Here is an 18,607-nt window from a genome sequence, read left to right as displayed (position 1 = left end):
CATACCTACCCCCTGCACTACATCATACCTGCCCCTACATGACACCTGCCCCCACACTCCATCATACCTGCCCCCCGCACTACATCATACCTGCCCCTACATGACACCTGCCCCTACATGACACCTGCCCCCACACTCCATCATACCTGCCCCCACACTCCATCATACCTACCCCCTGCACTACATCATACCTGTCCCTACATGACACCTGCCCCTACATGACACCTGCCCCCACACTCCATCATACCTGCCCCCACACTCCATCATACCTGCCCCTGCACTACATCATACCTGCCCCCACACTCCATAATACCTGCCCACACCCTATGTCATACCTGCCCCTACATACCTGCCCCCCACACTACATCATACCTGCCCCTACATGACGCCTGCCCCCACACTCCGTCATACCTGCCCCCGCACTCCATCATACCTGCCTCTACATGACACCTGCCCCTAAATGATACCTGCCCCCACACTACATCATACCTACCCCTACATTACTATCAGTCCCCAGCTAGTGACATACTTTAGCAGCTTTGATCCAGGGTCCTCGGACCGATCGCCTATGTTTGGGGTCAAGAAGGAATTTTTCCCCCTGCGACAAAGATTGACCCCCGTTGTCCAGAGGTTTTCGCCTTCTTTTGGATCAATAGCTTAGGGATCCCATAACAATAACATAATACATTTGCCAATAAAATTCTACATTGTACCCCTATCTTATGTGTCGTCTAGTTTTTCTTCTCCTCAAAAATTATTTCATTTTCGCACACTGACATGTTTCCTATAGAGTTTGGGGAATTGTTAAAGGGGCAGAACAGGATTAGAAGAAATGGCTGCTCTCTCCCGAAAACGACGCCACACCTATCTTGGCCTCATTGACTTTAATACGGCTCGCAACCCATAGACTGGGGTTGTGTTATTTCTGGAAGAAAGCCGCCACGTCTTATAATCCTGTACAGCCCCTTTAACAATTTACATTTGTGTCTCTGGGATCCATCAGAGTTTCCAAAACTTTTTGATGGGAACATCGGCCCAATGTGCGGTTCTGTTCTTTCCATCAAAAATACTGAACTTCAAACACTCCCCGTGATTCTTCCTGTAGGGTGTTAGCCGCTCCGGACCCCTACTGAAATAATCATGGATGGATATATGGTGGAGCTGGGAGGACTGTGGGGTTTATGAGCGGTGACCGGCATTTCATGTTGCGTGTGGCTGGCGTAAAGGGGGATTCCCATCTCAGCTTGTTGTCCTTTACCCATAGGATAGGGGATAACAAGCTGATCGCTGGGGATCCAATCCTAAAAATGGAGACGCAATCATCCCTGCAGTGAATGGAGCGCTGACCGTGCCTGAGCGGCTTGTGCTCCATCCATTCTCTACAGGGCCACTGAACGCTTCCAAGCACTGAACTCAGCAGTGTTTGGTGTCCCCATAGAGAATGGATGGAGCGAAGGACACGGTGAGAGCTTCATTCACTGCAGGTCCCAGCAATTAGCCTGCTCTCCTCTATCCTAGAGATAGGGCATAACAAGCTGACATGGGAACACCCCATTAAAGGCAGATCTCTGATTGGCTGATCCACTTGAATGCGGCTGAGCTGTAATACCAGATACGGCCTCTGGATAGATGTGGTGCTGGAACTTAAAAAAAAAAAAAAAAAAAAGGATATAGGATAAACTATAGTCACAGCAGTCACAGACATGGGTCACTGGGGTGGGGTCGGCGCTGGACTTATTTGCCGAAGTCGGGTTACAAGAACTCAATCCCATAGTCCAGCTCTACTTCTAGACTTCGGCACTATTCATGGGGATCAAGGAAATCATCTCGGCATCAAGAAAGATTCTCATCTTCTGATCGTGTCTTTTGGTCCTGACCTAAAATCACCGTCCGCCGGCTGATGAACGTGTACAGAAAAAAATAAAGTATCTACGTACCTGTCCACGCTCCCCGGAGCTTCTGCCCCCTCCCTGGTGTCTTCCTGGCTTCTGGCCGCAGCCGCCGGTGGAACTTCAGAGCCGGACTCTGAAGTAACAAGCCGCTCAACCGATCACTGTCCGAGAGGGGACAGAGCCGCGAGCAGTGATTGGCTGAGGGGTTTGTCACTTTAGAGGCTGGCTCTGCAGTTTTCCCGGCTGCTGCGGGCAGTGAGCAGAAACCAGGAAGGGGAAAAGTCGCTCTAAAAGGGACGGTACCAAAGTCGCTCTTAAAGGGACTGGACCAAAAAGAGCGGCTGTGGTGTAGTCCCTTTGAGAGCGACTTTGGTGCCATCCCTTTAAGAGCGACTGTGGTGCCGTGCCTTGGAAAGTGACTTTAGCACCGTCCCTTTAATAGTGAATTTGGTGCCATCGCTTTAAGAGCGACTTTGGTGCCGTCCCTTTGAGGGCGACTTTGGTGCCGTTCATTCGAGAACGACTTTGGTGCCGTCCCTTTGAGAGCGTCTGTGGTGCCATCATTTTAAGGGACTGCACCAAATATTCTCTTAAAGGGCGGCACCAAACGTGTTCTTAAAGGGGTGGCACCATAGTTGCACCTAAAGGGACAGTGCCAAGTTAGCTTTTAAAGGGAAAGTGCAAAATTTGCTCGTAAAGGTACGGGGCCAAAGTCGCTCTGAAAGTGAGTGTACCAAAGTTTCTTTAAAAGGGACTGAACCATAGTTGCTCTTAAAGGGATGGGCAGCACCAAAGTAGTCCTTAAAGGTTTGGCATTAAAGTCGCTCTTAAAGGGGCGTCACCATAGAAACGGTGCCAAATTAGCTCCGTAACTGAGACATGTATGACATGTGTTGTCTGATTTGGCTTTTGTGGCGCCCCTCAGAAGCCGCTCCCTTATAGCCTTTTGGCTAAGACTAGCTGTATATATGTGTGTATATATATATATATATATATATATATATATATATATACAGTATAAATATATAAATATATATATATATATATATATATATATATATTTATGTATATATGACATGGATTTTTAGAACAGCGAGACGGAAATAGACCTTGCTCTGTCCTCTCCAGGCATTGGCCTGGTTCTGCAGTGTTTCCAGGTTCCGTGCACTCCCGAATGCGTTTCAGAGAATTAGACACCCCCCCACAAACACACACACAGGATGCACAGCTGCACCCCAAGTGCCTTTCCAAAAAATACAACCCCCCACAGGGTGCGTAGCAGACTTTTCATGCCACCCTGCGTGTTGTAAGCACCTTGGCCGGTGAGTGCACATAAGGCTTTACCGTGTGTGAATGGAGCAAAAGTTGTTTACATCTAGCATACACAGAGAAACATTCCGTGATGATGTCATCAAGGCTGTGATGTCACATATAACTGCCAGGCAGACAGACAGACACTGTAGTTGCAGCCAGGCACAGGTAGGTGCTGTTCAAACCATTTAATTTGGATTTTTTTTGGGGGGTGGCGAGTGGGGGGCATTCTATGCTCCTGCATACCGCTGAAGTTGTGAGAATTTTACTATAGTTGTGGGTTTTTTTTAGAATAGTAAGTTAAAAATTGGTAGCTATATATAGATAGACAGACAGACAGACAGAGATAGATAGACAGATAGATACTGCTTTATTCAGCATGAGGTTATTAGCGCACAATATGATCACGTTGTGCGAGCCCATCTGCCACTTCATGGTCCCTACACTAAGATTAATTTTAACAAGATGCAAGATGCATAAGCACATTGCCGGTAATAAAGCCCCCCAATGAATCCTGTTATACATATACAGTGTTAGTGCAGGGACCCACCTGAGGGCAGAAGTGCTGCAGATGGGATTAGATAATGGATAAACACTGCTCCTATGTGATTTTATAACAAAAGTGAGTGAAAGAATTTATTGTTTGTAGTCACTGTAGGGAAAAGGAATATAGTCTATGGGGTGTTGGGGGCGCAGGCCAAGCTTTAATATATCTTTAAAGGGGTTGTCCGGCGCTAAAAAATTATTCACAGAATAACACACATTACAAAGTTATACAACTTTGTAATGTATGTTATGTCTGTGAATGGCCCCCGTCCCCGTGTCCCACCACCCCCACCCGTGTACCCGGAAGTGTGGTGCGCTATACTCACCTGTCACATGCCGACCACGGTCTCCGATCCTCAGCAGTGACGTCTTCTTTGGGAGGCCGGCGGATCTTCCCGAGTGCCGGCCGCCCTCTGCAGCGTCATCCGAAGCTCAGCCGCGATTGGCTGAGCATAACTGTGCTCAGCCAATCGCGGCTGAGCGGCTGATGACACGGCCACGTCATCAGCTGCTCAGCTGCGAAGTTTCTGTGAGTATGTATCTTTCTCTCAATAGAGCGACACAACCTCAATAGAGAAATTGCTACATGAGAAGGTAATATCTTATAGCACGTATAATCAGTGACTTGGCCACACTTTTTTCTGTGTGATAGATTATCAATAGATTGCATACACTGCTCAATAAGATAAAGATGGTCAATACAACAATTCAATTAAGTACTATAAGGGTCCATTTACACAGAAAGAATATTTGACAGATTATCTGCCAAAGGTTTGAAGCCAAAGCCAGGAATGGATTTGAAAAAAGGAAAAATCTCAGGCTTTCCTCTGTGACCTGATTTCTGTTTATAGTCTATTCCTGGCTTTGGCTTCGAAATTTGGCAGATATTCTTTATGTGTAAATGGGCCCTAATTTGTGTGAATTTTTTTTTTACATTTTTTGTTTTTTAAATCTGTAAAATGACTGCAATTTAGAAGGACTGGGAGCAGTAAGTTTGAAGGAGTACTCCGTCGATATTTTTTAAAGCTTAATTAACACACATTACAAACTTTCCAAGTGGGAGACAAACTTTTTTTTTCGGTCCCCCGGGATACTTCTTTAACCCCACTTCTTTTTGCCCCCGCTCCCCCCCCCCCCCCCCCTCCCCCAGTCCTTTACATCAATAGCAGAAGGAGCACTATACAATAAAATATCTTGCAGTAACATACTAATGCATGGGTCTCCAAACTGCGGCCCTCTAGCTGTTGCGAAACTACAACTCTCGTCATGCCTGGGCAGCTAAAGCTTTGGATTTGGCTGTCCAGGCATGATGGGAAATGTAGTTTTGCAACAGCTGGAGGACCGCAGTTTGGAGACCCATGTACTAATGTATCCACAACAACCTAACTATTAGCAGGCAGGAGGTCCTATTCCACACATCACACCCAGACAATTTGTGTACTTTAAGTATTAACCCGTAGACGACCCTGGACGTACAGTTACGCCATGGAGGTCTGTCACCAGACGACCCTGGACGTAACTGTACGTCCTGGGTGTTTCTCTCGCTATGAAGTGCGCTTCATAGAAGGTGGGGGCCGGCTGCAGTTAGCAGCTAGCACCTCACCTGGGTGTTTCTCGCTGTATCTGACTGCCGGAGGTTTCTTACCTTCCTCTGTGCTGTCCGATCGGTGATCTGCTCACTGAGCCTGCCCAGGCAGGCTCAATGAGCAGATCGCCTATCACAATGATCAATGCTATGCCTATGGTGTAGCAGTGATCAGTGTGAATAATCACACAAGTGTATGTAAAAGTCCCCCAAAGGGACTTCAAATGTGTAAAAAAAAAAGTTAAAAACACCAATACACTACCCCAAAGCCCCTCTCTCAATAAAAGTTTAAATCACCCCCCCCCCCTTACCCATTATATAAATAAAACATATAAAAATAAATAAATACACATATAATATACCGTAGTGTGCATAATTGTCCGATCTATTAAAATATAACAAGCGTCATGGTGAATGGCGTACACGAAAAAAAAGTGCGCAGATTACCGATTTGATGTTACATTATATATAAAAAAGAATTTTTATAAAAAGTGATCAAAACGTCCGATCTTCACAAATATGGTATTAATAAAAACTAGAGATCATGGTGGAAAAAATGACACCCCATACAGCCCCATAGGTGAAAAACTAAAACCGTTATAAGCGTCACAATAGTCCCATTTTATTAATAACTAATTGCCAAAAAAAGGATTTCATAAAAAAATATATATATAACATTAGAGAATCTGTGTAAACCTGCATATGGTTGTAGTCGGGCTGACCTATAGAATAATAGTATCATGTCGCTTTTACCATATAGTGCATTACGTAGACACAGGAACCCCCCAAATGTTACCATATTGCATTCTATTTTACGATTTCACCTATTTATATCTTCATAAATAATATATTTGGGATTCCGTCATACATGTTATGGTAAAATGAAAGACGCCATTACACAGTACAACTACTTCTGTAAAAAACAAGCCATTACATGGCCTTGTAGATAGAAAACTGAAAGTACTAGAGCTCTTAGAAGGGGAGGAGGGAAAAACTAAAGCACAAAGAACAAAATTTGCGCTGTCCACTGGGTCATTTTGGGCCTGGTCCTCAAAGGGTTAAATAATCTATAAAAGCAATGTACCTTTTCCCAAGCAGAACAGAACAGTATTATTCAGAATAGGAGGATCGTATGCGAGCAGTGTGCTCGTCATCCAAGGAACTGATACAGCATAATCCAATTATAAGGACATGGGCATTACGGTATGTGATTACATTGACTCTTCTACCAGGCATAGAGATGAACAGGCACTACTCCTTTTGAGATTGGGCGTGTTCTGGAACTTATCATGTGACTTCTGGTGGGGATCACATGACTGCTGGTGGGGCGTGTGTCACAGAGGCAGGAAACTATGAAGTGAACTCTCCATGGGCTCCCTGGTTCTCCTCGTGTCTCTGTGGCTGCTCTGCACAGCTTCGGGCAGGAACGTGCTGATGATAATCGGTGAGTGGCGGCTTCGGGCTGAATGGTATTACACTGCTCGCCATATGTAGCAGAGGGGGAAGCTAAAGTAATTTGGGTATTCAGTAGTCACATGATACATACAAAGAATGCTAGGCATCATGGGAAATGTAGTTTCTGGATTAACGTGATTTGATTAAGTCCTGTTTAATTGTTCCTGTATACCGTTTAACCCCTGATTTATAGTTATGATTCCATGTAATATAGAATGTCTCTACTTCATACACACTTTTAGCCTTATGTTTCACTTTTTCTTTGATCAGGTGATGACGCCGGCTTCGAGACTGATGTTTATAACAACACCGCCATTCAGACTCCACACCTCCGAGAGCTAGCGAAGAGAAGCGTGATCTTCAAGAACGCCTTCACTTCCGTCAGCAGCTGTTCCCCCAGTCGGGGAGCGATCCTGACTGGTCTGCCTCAGCATCAGAATGGGATTTATGGGCTGCATCAAGATGTCCATCATTTTAACTCTTTTGATGAAGTCAGGAGTCTGCCATTGCTGCTCAGCCAGGCTGGCATAAGAACAGGTATTATTGGGAAGAAACATGTAGGACCAGAAGCCGTGTATCCGTTTGACTTTGCCTACACAGAAGAGAACAGCTCAGTGTTACAAGTTGGGCGCAACATAACTCGAATAAAATTGTTGGTCAGAAAGTTTTTGCAGAGCAAAGACAAGAGACCTTTCTTCCTTTATGTTGCCTTTCACGACCCCCACCGCTGCGGACACTCCCAGCCTCAGTATGGCTCTTTCTGTGAGAAGTTTGGGAATGGTGAACCTGGAATGGGAAGAATTCCAGACTGGACACCGCAGTATTATACCCCTGACCAAGTCCAGGTTCCCTATTTTATTCAGGATACCCCTAGTGCAAGGGCTGACGTGGCTGCACAGTATACAACAATAGGCCGTATGGACCAAGGCATTGGTCTTATTCTCAATGAACTACGCAGTGCAGGCTACGAAAATGACACTCTTGTAATATTTTCCTCTGACAATGGCATTCCCTTCCCCAATGGACGAACTAATCTGTACTGGTCAGGAAGAGCTGAGCCCCTACTTGTTTCTTCACCTGCTCATCCAAGATGCACTGGACAAGTCAGTGAGTCCTTTGCAAGTCTTCTTGATATCACTCCAACCATTCTGGACTGGTTCTCCATTCCATATCCTGATTACAAGCTATTTGGCAAAATTGTAAAACTTACCGGGAAGTCGCTCCTTCCGGCTCTAGAAGCTGAACAAGCATGGACCACAGTGTTTGGCAGCCAGTCTCATCATGAAATCACCATGTACTATCCGATGAGGTCGGTTCAGTTCATGCAGTATTTACTGGTACACAATCTGAATTTTAAGATGCCTTTTCCAATTGATCAAGATTTTTATGTATCTCCTACATTTCAAGATTTGCTGAATAGAACCGTATCTGGCCAGGCTACAAACTGGTTTAAGACGCTTCATGGCTACTATTATAGAGAGCGTTGGGAGCTGTATGACCGGTCAAGAGATCTTAGTGAAGTCAGGAACATTGCTGGGGATCCAGGCTACCACAATGTTTTGCTATTTATGCAAGAAATGCTGCGGAAGTGGCAATGGGAGACGTCCGATCCTTGGGTGTGTGCCCCAGATGGAGTACTGGAAGAGAAGTTAGATCCACAATGTAGACCGCTTCATAATGAACTGTAGAGAAGCAAATCCTATGGACTAATACATGGTCAACAACGTCTAAACTGCTGTCTGTCTATAAATCTGGAAATAAAAAGATCTTTCATATATAAATGTGCAGCTTTCAGTGTTTTCATTTAACTTTATGTAGTTAACTAGGGGCGGACACAGACTTTAAAGGGCCCCTGTGAAAAAAATGTCTTTGGGCCCCATAAACTATTCGTTTCTCCACATTTTTGCCTTAAAGGCACACACACATATGTACGCCCGGGTATCCGGTACATGTGTCCAGGTTTCTCAGGAGGGTCCTACAGCACAGATGCCAGGGCCTACTAAAGGGATGGACTGTAGTCTGTGCAGGCCCCAGTGTGGGACTGGGGTACCTGGGGCCAACCAATAGAACTGATCATTGGGGGCACCCAAATAAACCTTTCAGAAGCGACATGCAGACTGATGTATCTGTGGCCACAACTCCCGGAATAACCAGAACTACAACTCTCAGAATGCCTGACACTTATGAAGCTCTTGAGAATGCTGGGAGTTGTAGTTTCCAACAGGACAACCCCTTGAGTTGTCTACTCATTTGTACTTCAAAGCCCAGCACATTCTGAGGACAGAAGACTGCAGTAAATGTTGGGAGTTGTAGTGTTTGCCGCTGTTGTACTTGGAGGGTCCTAGGTGCAATATACACTATAATATATGGGGATAAAAGTATATAGCTCAGAGTGTGACCCCAGAACAGCACTAATCGGGGTTATAACAGATGGGCCCTTAATCACTGAACAGGTGGGAAACATGTACTGTATGTGGCTGCAGAGGTGGGAGACATGTACTGTATGTGGCTGCACAGGTGGGAAACATGTACTGTATGTGGCTGCACAGGTGGGATACATGTACTGTATGTGGCTGCACAGGGGGATACATGTACTGTATGTGGCTGCACAGGGGGATACATGTACTGTATGTGGCTGCACAGGTGGCATACATGTACTGTATGTGGCTGCACAGGTGGCAGACATGCACTGTATGAGGCTGCACAGGGGGATACATGTACTGTATGTGGCTGCACAGGGGGATACATGTACTGTATGTGGCTGCTTAGGGGGGAGATAAAAGAGAAAAACCACATGCTGCAGTGGGGTGAGGGGCACAGTTATTGGCAAAAAAGGCATAAACTAACAATCAAACATCACCAATAGGGAGGGGGGCTCTGTTCTATGACCTGTTGCCTGTTTATAGTCTGTTCCTGGCTTTGGCTTCAATGATCTGTCAGATAAATCTCCCTGTGTAAACGCACCCTTAGGCTTTGTTCATACAACCTCTTTTAATAAATAGCGGCTTTAAATAATGTTCATGAATATTATTTGCAGCGTTATCATCTTATAATGGCCATTATTTTGACTAAAAGAACAGTGTGGGAAGATAGCTATAATATGGTAAGGCACTTTTTATATATAAAACAATAAGGGCACTTCTGTGATTGCTTATAGAGAATAAATAACAGCCATTGAAAATCTTTGTGTGAACAGAGTCCAATAGTGAAATCCAGTTAGCTGGAAGGGTCCATGATGTGCTTTGCGCATGGTGAGGTTTAATCGTCTAGCTATTGCTGATGGACAACCTGATGATGTAGACATAGGAACGTGGTCTAAGTGCATTGAGAGACTCCAACACAATGTACTGAAGAGCAACCAATAAGAAAAGGTAGAGTTCAAAAATATTCATTAGTTGCCACTAGATGGCGAGCTACACCTTCCTGAAGATATGAACAGTAAAGGCCCTATTACACAAAGTGATTATCGTCCATTACAGGCGATAATCATCACGATTTTTTCAAATGATTTGTCTCTTTGTCTAAACGCTGATCGTTATAAAAATAAAATCGTCTCAAAGTTGTTAAACGATCGATTGGGCGAATTATCACGCCATTTAAAAGGACCATTAGATAACAGTGATCTGCTGCCATTGCTGTGCGGAATAGGAGCTGCGGCAGCAGACCACCACCACCTTCAATGGGCTGCCCGGCCGATCTAATGATCACCCGGGCTGCACCCCTTCCCCCCAGCTCTTACTAGCTCGCTGCCAACCCATGTAATAGCACCGGCAGCAAGCAGGGAACAAGGAGCAAGTGAGCACTGACAGCGTTTGCTCCTCTCCATCGCCACGTGTAAAAGGGGCTTAACATCTTCAACCAAGAGCGATATCAACTTCCTTATTAGCAATAAGAAAATTGGTGATATACAAAGCCCTGAAAATGTCAGAACAAATGCAACTGTGAACAAGTCAATGTCTTATAACTCACTGCGACATTATTATCATTTCCAGTCACGTAATAAATGTCGGAGCAGCAGGAATGTCCACATTGAAAGGGTAACAGCGGGCAGAAGGATGCGCTATCAATAAACCTGCTCGGATTACCTACCTAAAAACATGCACAGAAATTTAGTTTCCAGAGCTGTAGTATAGGAACCAATGATCTCTTCAAATAGGTTATTAGAGAAACAACACTGATTTCCTACAACTACAGCGCCACTACTGTCCTCAAATTGGGTGTGGTCTTGCAGCTCTGTTTTATTGAAGTGAATAAAGCTGAGTTGTAATACCATGCCGAATACCATGTCGAATACCATTCGAGGAAAGTAGCTATGTTTTTCTAATCCTGCATAACCCCTTTAGGGTATATTCACACGGACGGGCTCGCAGCGAGATTCTCGCTGCGAGCCCGGCAGGTCCTGGCAGTTCCCATACACTACATACTTGCTGCGGTCTAAACGACCGCAGCGAGTATGTAATTATACCGCCCTTAACCCCTTCTGCTCCCCCGCTGTGTATATACTTTACCTGTCCTCGCTGCACGGGTCCGGCGTCCTGCTCTCCCGCCCGGCCAATCAGTGGCTGCGGCTGGGCAACACACTGATTGGCCGGACAGGAGAGCAGGACGCCGGACCCGTGCAGCGAGGACAGGTAAAGTATATACACAGCGGGGGAGCAGAAGGGGTTAAGGGCGGTATAATTACATACTCGCTGCGGTCGTTTAGACCGCAGCAAGTATGTAGTGTATGGGAACTGCCAGGACCTGCCGTGTGAATATACCCTTAAAATAAATCCAAAAATAGAGAATACGGAGAAGGCACTCACCATAAAATATTCTTTTTTATTTAATCCAAGGCATAAAAATAAGCAGAGTGTGTAGCAGTCGGCGGGGACGCCGTGCAATCACTGAAAGAGTGTAACAGCCATTTCACGCGCGCATCATCAGACAAGTGTCGGGAACGGGCCCCAGGTGAGTTAAAGTTTGTTTTGTTTTTTTATTTAGCTGCAGTTAATATTTTCCGTCGTATAAGACAAACCCCTGACAATATGCTTAAAAGTCAGGGGTCGTCTTATACGAAGGAAAATACGGTATATAAGGCAGTGCATGTATGTCGTACATATGTATGCAACTACCACAGGTACCAACAATACTACATTGTTCAAATTCGTACAATCCCAACACTTCTCAGGTCAAGACTCTGCAGACCATCTACTCTTAAGAACTAGAGATGAACAAATCGCTCATCTAAACTAAGCAAAGCATCTTGTTTGATCTGTACTCCGTTCATCAAGCTGCCGGCCTGTCATTGCTGCTCTGCTCCCTGGATGCGCCCATGCACAGGCCGAAAGCCTCATTGTTATTAAAATCCTCCTGACATACACATCTACCGTTGAAATTCATTAAAATTTTCAAATCATCAACTTTTCAAAGGTGTCACCTTTATTGACAAACAAAAGGAGGCCCGTCCTGGAATAATTACTAGGTTTAAAAAAATACATGGCAACCTACTTCCTATCCTCAGTATTAGTGTGGGGTTTTGCATCTCTCTTCTAATGAAGTGAATGGAGCTGAATTGTAATACCACATACAACCTGGGGACAGGGGTGGCGCTGTTTAAAAAAAAAAAAAAGTAGCTGTGTTTTTTCTAATTCTGGATTCTGAAAATTCCTCGCCTATTCATTTCTGGAAGATTAGGAGCAGAATTGAAGCGGAATTCAAGCAGAATTTCAAGCAGAATTGAAGCCCCATTGACTTCTATAGGTTTTCTCTAGCGGAATCCGCCCAAAGAACTGAGATGTCAAATTTTCAGGTGGAAAGCGCATCCGCAGTAGATTTTTCGGTGCCGAAATTCCAACGTGTGAACAACAGTGCGGAAATCCAATGAAAATCAATGGGACAATGCTAAGTTGATATTTTACGGACACAATTTGAAGCAGAATCCGCCTCTGATTCTGCGCTTGCACTTTTTGTTTTGCAGGTTTTTGATTTTAACTTTTAATACGGGAAGCGTTTTTTTATGTATTGAAAAACTTTTTTTTAATCACTTTTGTATTCCCCCTAGGGGACTTCTATGAGCAATACCATGATGATCAATGCACATGTGTACATCAGTGTTATCTAGACTTGAGTGCTTGAGCTGCTGATGATATTGAGCAGCCATACAACTGATCACTGTATTGTTCCTGCAGCCATTTAAATAGATTGTTATTGGCTGCACATCTCCTTTATTACACAGGAAGTTGTGCTGTGGTTAAACAATGATTTATAGGCCTGCTGAAAAGATGGGATCAGACGACAAGCTGATCGCTGACAATTTCACATGGGCTGATTATCAGCCAAATAAGCATTTCTAGCAACGCTCATTGCCGATAATCCGCTCTTGGCTGATATTAGCCGTTACAGCCAATAATCACTTGGTGTAATAGCTCCTGTTAAAAGGCAACATCTTGAAAGAAACCGATCCTGCTAGCGACGGTCTGCTGGCCGTCATTCCACATAAGAAAAGTGGCGCCACTATCTCCTATAGACTACCCGGACACAGTGCTCTCTGCTGCCACCACTGTCCCGAGCAGGAGGGGTTTTGTATGGGGATTTGCTACTGATCTGAAATGGGGGGGAGGGGCAGCAAAGAGCACTGTGTCAGACTGGAAAGAATACACCACCTCCTGCAGGACATACAGCAGATGATAAGTACTGGATATTTTTAAATAGACGTAATTTACAAATCTATATAACTTTCTTAAACCAGTTGATTTGAAAGAAAAAGTACTTCTTTAATCCCTGCAAAAATGTAGCATCAAAAAAACTAAGCTGCTGTGTTGTGGCAGGTGAGGATCCCTGGGATCTGGTTGGGGCTGCATATAATACATGTGTATATAGAAAACCTGCAAAAACAGGAAAAAAAATCCACAGGCCTCCAGGGCAGGTATGTAGTAATGTAATCCTATAAACACTATCTGTATGATCCTCCTGCCTTACATCTGTCATAATCACATTACCTAATAAACCATTACAATAGGAGACTAGCTGGGATGTTTTTAGTGGTGTAGGAGAGTGGAGACGTTTATAGACTGTATACATAGTCGTTCTTTATATGTATAGTAATGGACACCGTTCTTACTAGTGAGAGTGACGCCTCTCTGTGTAGTCCCATACATATCATCTTATATTACTGCATTACTGACCGGAGGGCTTTGTTATAAACATCCAGAAGCTTATTATTATTTTTGTTTTATTACAAGACCAGTCATGCTGCCTGGGCTGTAAGTATAATGGCTGAATCATTTGTACTGCGAGCAGGTACAGATCCCCTATTACATGAATGATGATTGTTCTGGTGGGTCCCAATGAACGCTCGCTCTTTTACATGGGGCGATAATCGGTTACACAGTTCGTTTCTGTGGTGTCAAGGTAGGGGGGGTATATGATGTACTCAGTGACATCTATCATACATAGGTTTCCATGGTGAAAAAATATGAAAAATGTTAAATAGTATAGTATGTTTCATCTAACTTAATGCGTCATTATATACCTAGTTTTCTTTGTGACACCACCTCTTTAAAGTTAGGGTATGTTCACACTAGGAAGTTCCCGCGGATTCCGCCCGTGCCATAGACTCCATTCTATGGTCAGGCGGATTACAACGTCCATTCAAAGAACGAACAGGTTTATTCTTTGGACGGATGGCGGTATGCGCCTGACCATAGAATGGAGTTTCTGGCACGGGCAGAGATGCGTGCGGCCGTCAGCGGCGTGATCCGCACATATTCCTCAGTGTGAACATACCCTAACACTTTCTTCTGGTGTTGGGTCACCCATATTTTTGCATTGTTCTTTTTTGTGAGACATGAGGCTGCCTTTTTATTCCTTTTTTTATTACATATGTGTAAGTGTTAATTTGAAGTTTTTTAGCTTTTTTCACGACCGTTCTCCCCACTTCTTCCCAACATAATATTATTAGGATTCGTTCACTGAATATAAAATCCTCCTGGATCAGTGATGCATATTTGCTGAACCCCCCCCCCCCCCTCTTTTTTTTTCTTTTTTTTCCTTTTTTGCTTCCTCCACTCTTTTTCCCCCCATCTCTGGCCCTTTCATAGGTTGGGGCCCAAAGTGTTGTTTCTTAAACCGCACCTTCTTTCCTGACCTGTTGTATGGTTACTGTTATACGTACTGGATGTTGTCTCATCAATGTGTCCTATTGTGTTGTGTTCTGGTATTATTAAATTCAGAATTAAAAAAAAAGTTTTTCAGCTTTTGCAATTCATGGTCAGTGTTTAAATTGCTCTCTAACTTTTTTCAGTGATTTTTATGTCATTTTTAGAATATTGGTAGTTGGGGTGTGCAGTGGGTATAGTAAGGGAAGGACCAGAGGCTTTACAGCCACATTATACATTGTATATTTAGGGCGTACAAGATAATGACACACTGAGACTTGGGGACAGGGTAATGACACACTGACACTTGGGGTACAGGATAATGACACTTGGGGTACAGGATAATGACACTTGGGGTACAGGATGGTGACACTTGGGGTGCAGGATAATGACACTTGGGGTGCAGGATAATGACACTTGGGGTACAGGATAATGACACTTGGGGTACAGGATGGTGACACTTGGGGTGCAGGATAATGACACTTGGGGTGCAGGATAATGACACTTGGGGTACAGGATAATGACACTTAGGGTACAGGATGACGACACTTGGGGTACAGGATAATGATACTTGGGGTAAAGGATAATGATACACTGACACTTGGGCTACAGGATAATGACACTTAGGGTACAGGATAATGACACTTGGGGGACAAGATAATGACACTTGGGGTACAGGATAATGACACTTGGGGTACACGATAATGACACTTAGGGTACAGGATAATGATACTTGGGGACAGGGTAATAACACGCTGACACTTGGGGTACAGGATGATTTCACTTGGGGTACAGGATAATGTTACTTGGGGTAAAGAGTAATGACACGCTGACACTTGGGGTACAGGATAATGACACTTGGGGTACAGGATAATGATACTTGGGGTAAAGGATAATGATACACTGACACTTGGGCTACAGGATGATGACACTTGGGGTACAGGATAATGACACTTGGGGGACGCCGGTGACCCCGGAGAAGACGCAGATCCTGTATGGGTGAGCTGCAAACTACAGTATCTGTATGTGTATATATATCCTCCCCTGTGACAACAAGCAGTGATAGAGCCAGAGAGATCCAGTGTATACAGTACATCTTAGAACGCCGGGGATCAGCGTTCTCATGCTGGTCGAATAACAATACGCTCCACATAAGGAGATCATTTACTTTGGAACTTCACTCCCCTAACCAACCTACAAACCAACTGACTTTTGAATTATAACAACAAAGCAACAAACTTGGATCAGTCCAGTGAGGTAGGACTACTACCCCCATCTGCCTGCTCTTACTGTGTGATATTATTGCAGGTCAGTGAGAGGATGATGGGAATCCCTCTCTTGGTGTGAACTAAAAGACCAGTTCATCCACCACATTTATACTAACATACTTTATGCTGAAGCATCTCAGTATAATGACTATATGGCTATTTATATGATTATCTAGTAGTTTTATACACCTTCATGATTTCTTTAATGTTTTTATATGCTTTTGTACCCCATTCCCTAGCCCTCTGTGTTGATCTGTTGCACTATAAGGGCCCTGGGGCTTATGCATGTTTTGTATGTTTTATGCTTTTAAAGTGTTTATGATTGTTTTACCCTGGAAAGGACAGAAAGATTTAAGATTATCTTTTATTACATTTAATTACAATAAATTGACATATATATCAGATTTTGCTTTGAGGACTGGAAGGAACTTGAGGAATGTTAAGAAATTGAAGTCACTGTGTGCATTGGATGATATATCCCAGTTATGCTACGTTTACACGAAACGACAATTCGCCCGATCGTACGATTAACGATGTCGGAGTAACGATTTTTTTTTTTCATAACGATCAGCGTTTAGACGGTACGCTATATCGTACGAAAAATTAGTTTTGCAATCCTTTTGCGATCGCTTAACCTCTTAAGGACATAGGACGTACCGGTACGTCCTATGTCCTCATTAGCACTTCAAAGCGGGGCCGCGCGGCGGCCCCGCTTTGAAGTGCCGCGATCCCGGGTGCCGCGTGTAGCCCGGGACCGCCGCTATTAGCGGGCACGGTCCGATCGCCGTGCCCGCTAATTAGCTAATCGGAGGCAGCTGTCAAAGTTGACAGCTGCCTCCGATTACCGGAGGCAACGTTTCCCTGGTGTCTAGTGGGGGAGATCGCTCCTCCGGGACCTTGTCCCGGAGGAGCGATCTCCGTTACTGATGCCGGCCGGGGACGCGTCCAAGATGGCGCCGTCCTCGGCTCGGCACTCGTTTGTTTCCGGCTGCAGCAGCCGAAAGCAAACGAGTGCCGATCTCATGGATCTCTGCAGCATATCTATGCTGCAGAGATCTCTATGAGAGATCAAAGTGTATATACTAGAAGTCCCCCAGGGGGGCTTCTAGTATATGTGTAAAAAAAAAAAAAAACGTGTTGTTAATAGTAAAAATCCCCCTCCCCTAATAAAAGTCTGAATCACCCCCCTTTCCCCAGGTTTTAAATAAAAGTAAACAAACAAATAAATAAATAAACATGTTTGCTATCGCCGCGTGCGTAATCGCCCGAACTATTAATTAATCACATTCCTGATCTCGTACGGTAAACGGCGTCAGCGCAAAAAAATCCCAAAGTGCAAAATTGCGCATTTTTGGTCGCATCAAATCCAGAAAAAATGTAATAAAAAGCGATCAAAAAGTCGTATATGCGCAATCAAGGTACCGATAGAAAGATCACATCATGGCGCAAAAAATGACACCTCGCACAGCCCCATAGACCAAAGGATAAAAGCGCTATAAGCCTGGGAATGGAGCGATTTTAAGGAATGTATATTGGTTAACAACGGTTTGAATTTTTTACAGGCCATCAGATACAATATAAGTTATACATGTTACATATCGTTTTAATCGTAACGACTTGAGGAACATGCATAACAAGTCAGTTTTACCCCAGGGCGAATGGCGTAAAAACACATTTCCCCCAAATAAAAGAAATGCGTTTTTTTTTTCAATTTCACCACACTTTGAATTTTTTTCTGGTTTCGCAGTGTACTTTATGCAAAAATTCAGCCTGTAATTGCAAAGTACAATTAGTGACGCAAGAAATAAGGGGTCATGTGGGTTTCTAGGTGGAAAAATGCAAGTGCTATGACCTTTTAAACACAAGGAGGAAAAACCGAAAACGTAAAAACGAAAATGGGCCATGTCCTTAAAGGGTTAAAGAGTCACTGTCGTATTTTTTTTTTTGCAGAAATCAATAGTCCAGGCGATTTTAAGAAACTTTGTAATTGGGTTTATTAGCCAAATCTGCCATTATCTGCATGTAAAAAGCCTTTTCCCAGGTCCCCCCCTCCTTCCTCTTTTTCATCCACTCCAAAAAATCTGAAAATTGTGACTTGTTGCAGGAGACGTCCCCTGTCTGTTCTAGGGAGAGGGGAGGGGGGAGGAGGAAGGAGGGAGTTAGCCGGCAGCAGAAAGCAGATAACAGAGGATTACAGGCACGGAGCTGGGTGACAGTTGTAATCAGAGCTCAGAGGTCAGTGGTGATGGTCAGAAGAGAAAACGGGTGAGATATTTGTAGATTAACTCTTTGTTGTCCTGTTTTGGTCTTTTCTTTAGCTCTCTCCATAGGAGAACAATGAAGACAGGGGGGAGAGCTTCAAACTGCTTTTTCATGATAAAAATGCATTTTTCGGATAATAAACCCAATTAC

The 18,607-nt window shown here is 44.1% G+C and overlaps 1 protein-coding gene and 1 pseudogene across 1 annotated transcript; both read left to right on the top strand.

Moving 5' to 3' along the window:
- The first annotated feature begins 2,823 nt into the window (after nt 1-2,823).
- LOC138774628 (U2 spliceosomal RNA) lies at nt 2,824-3,065 on the top strand (annotated as a pseudogene).
- Nucleotides 3,066-6,666: 3,601 nt separating this feature from the next.
- On the top strand, nt 6,667-8,549 carry SGSH (N-sulfoglucosamine sulfohydrolase). The gene is made up of 2 exons (XM_069954840.1): nt 6,667-6,778; nt 7,060-8,549. The coding sequence occupies exons 1-2, from the start codon at nt 6,703-6,705 to the stop codon at nt 8,475-8,477; spliced, it is 1,494 nt and encodes a 497-aa protein (XP_069810941.1). The 5' UTR covers nt 6,667-6,702; the 3' UTR covers nt 8,478-8,549.
- The last annotated feature ends 10,058 nt before the right edge of the window (nt 8,550-18,607 follow it).

The sequence above is a fragment of the Dendropsophus ebraccatus genome, chromosome 15 (assembly GCF_027789765.1).
Source record: "Dendropsophus ebraccatus isolate aDenEbr1 chromosome 15, aDenEbr1.pat, whole genome shotgun sequence".
Classification (NCBI taxonomy): domain Eukaryota; kingdom Metazoa; phylum Chordata; class Amphibia; order Anura; family Hylidae; genus Dendropsophus; species Dendropsophus ebraccatus.
This window is presented reverse-complemented; position numbering and strand designations above follow the sequence as displayed.

Bases quoted from the DNA above. Each gene is read 5' to 3' on its own strand.
- SGSH (XM_069954840.1), top strand. From the start codon at position 6,703: ATGGGCTCCCTGGTTCTCCTCGTGTCTCTGTGGCTGCTCTGCACAGCT. The intron at 6,779-7,059 runs GTGAGTGGCGGC...TTCTTTGATCAG, and splicing joins GAACGTGCTGATGATAATCG to GTGATGACGCCGGCTTCGAG.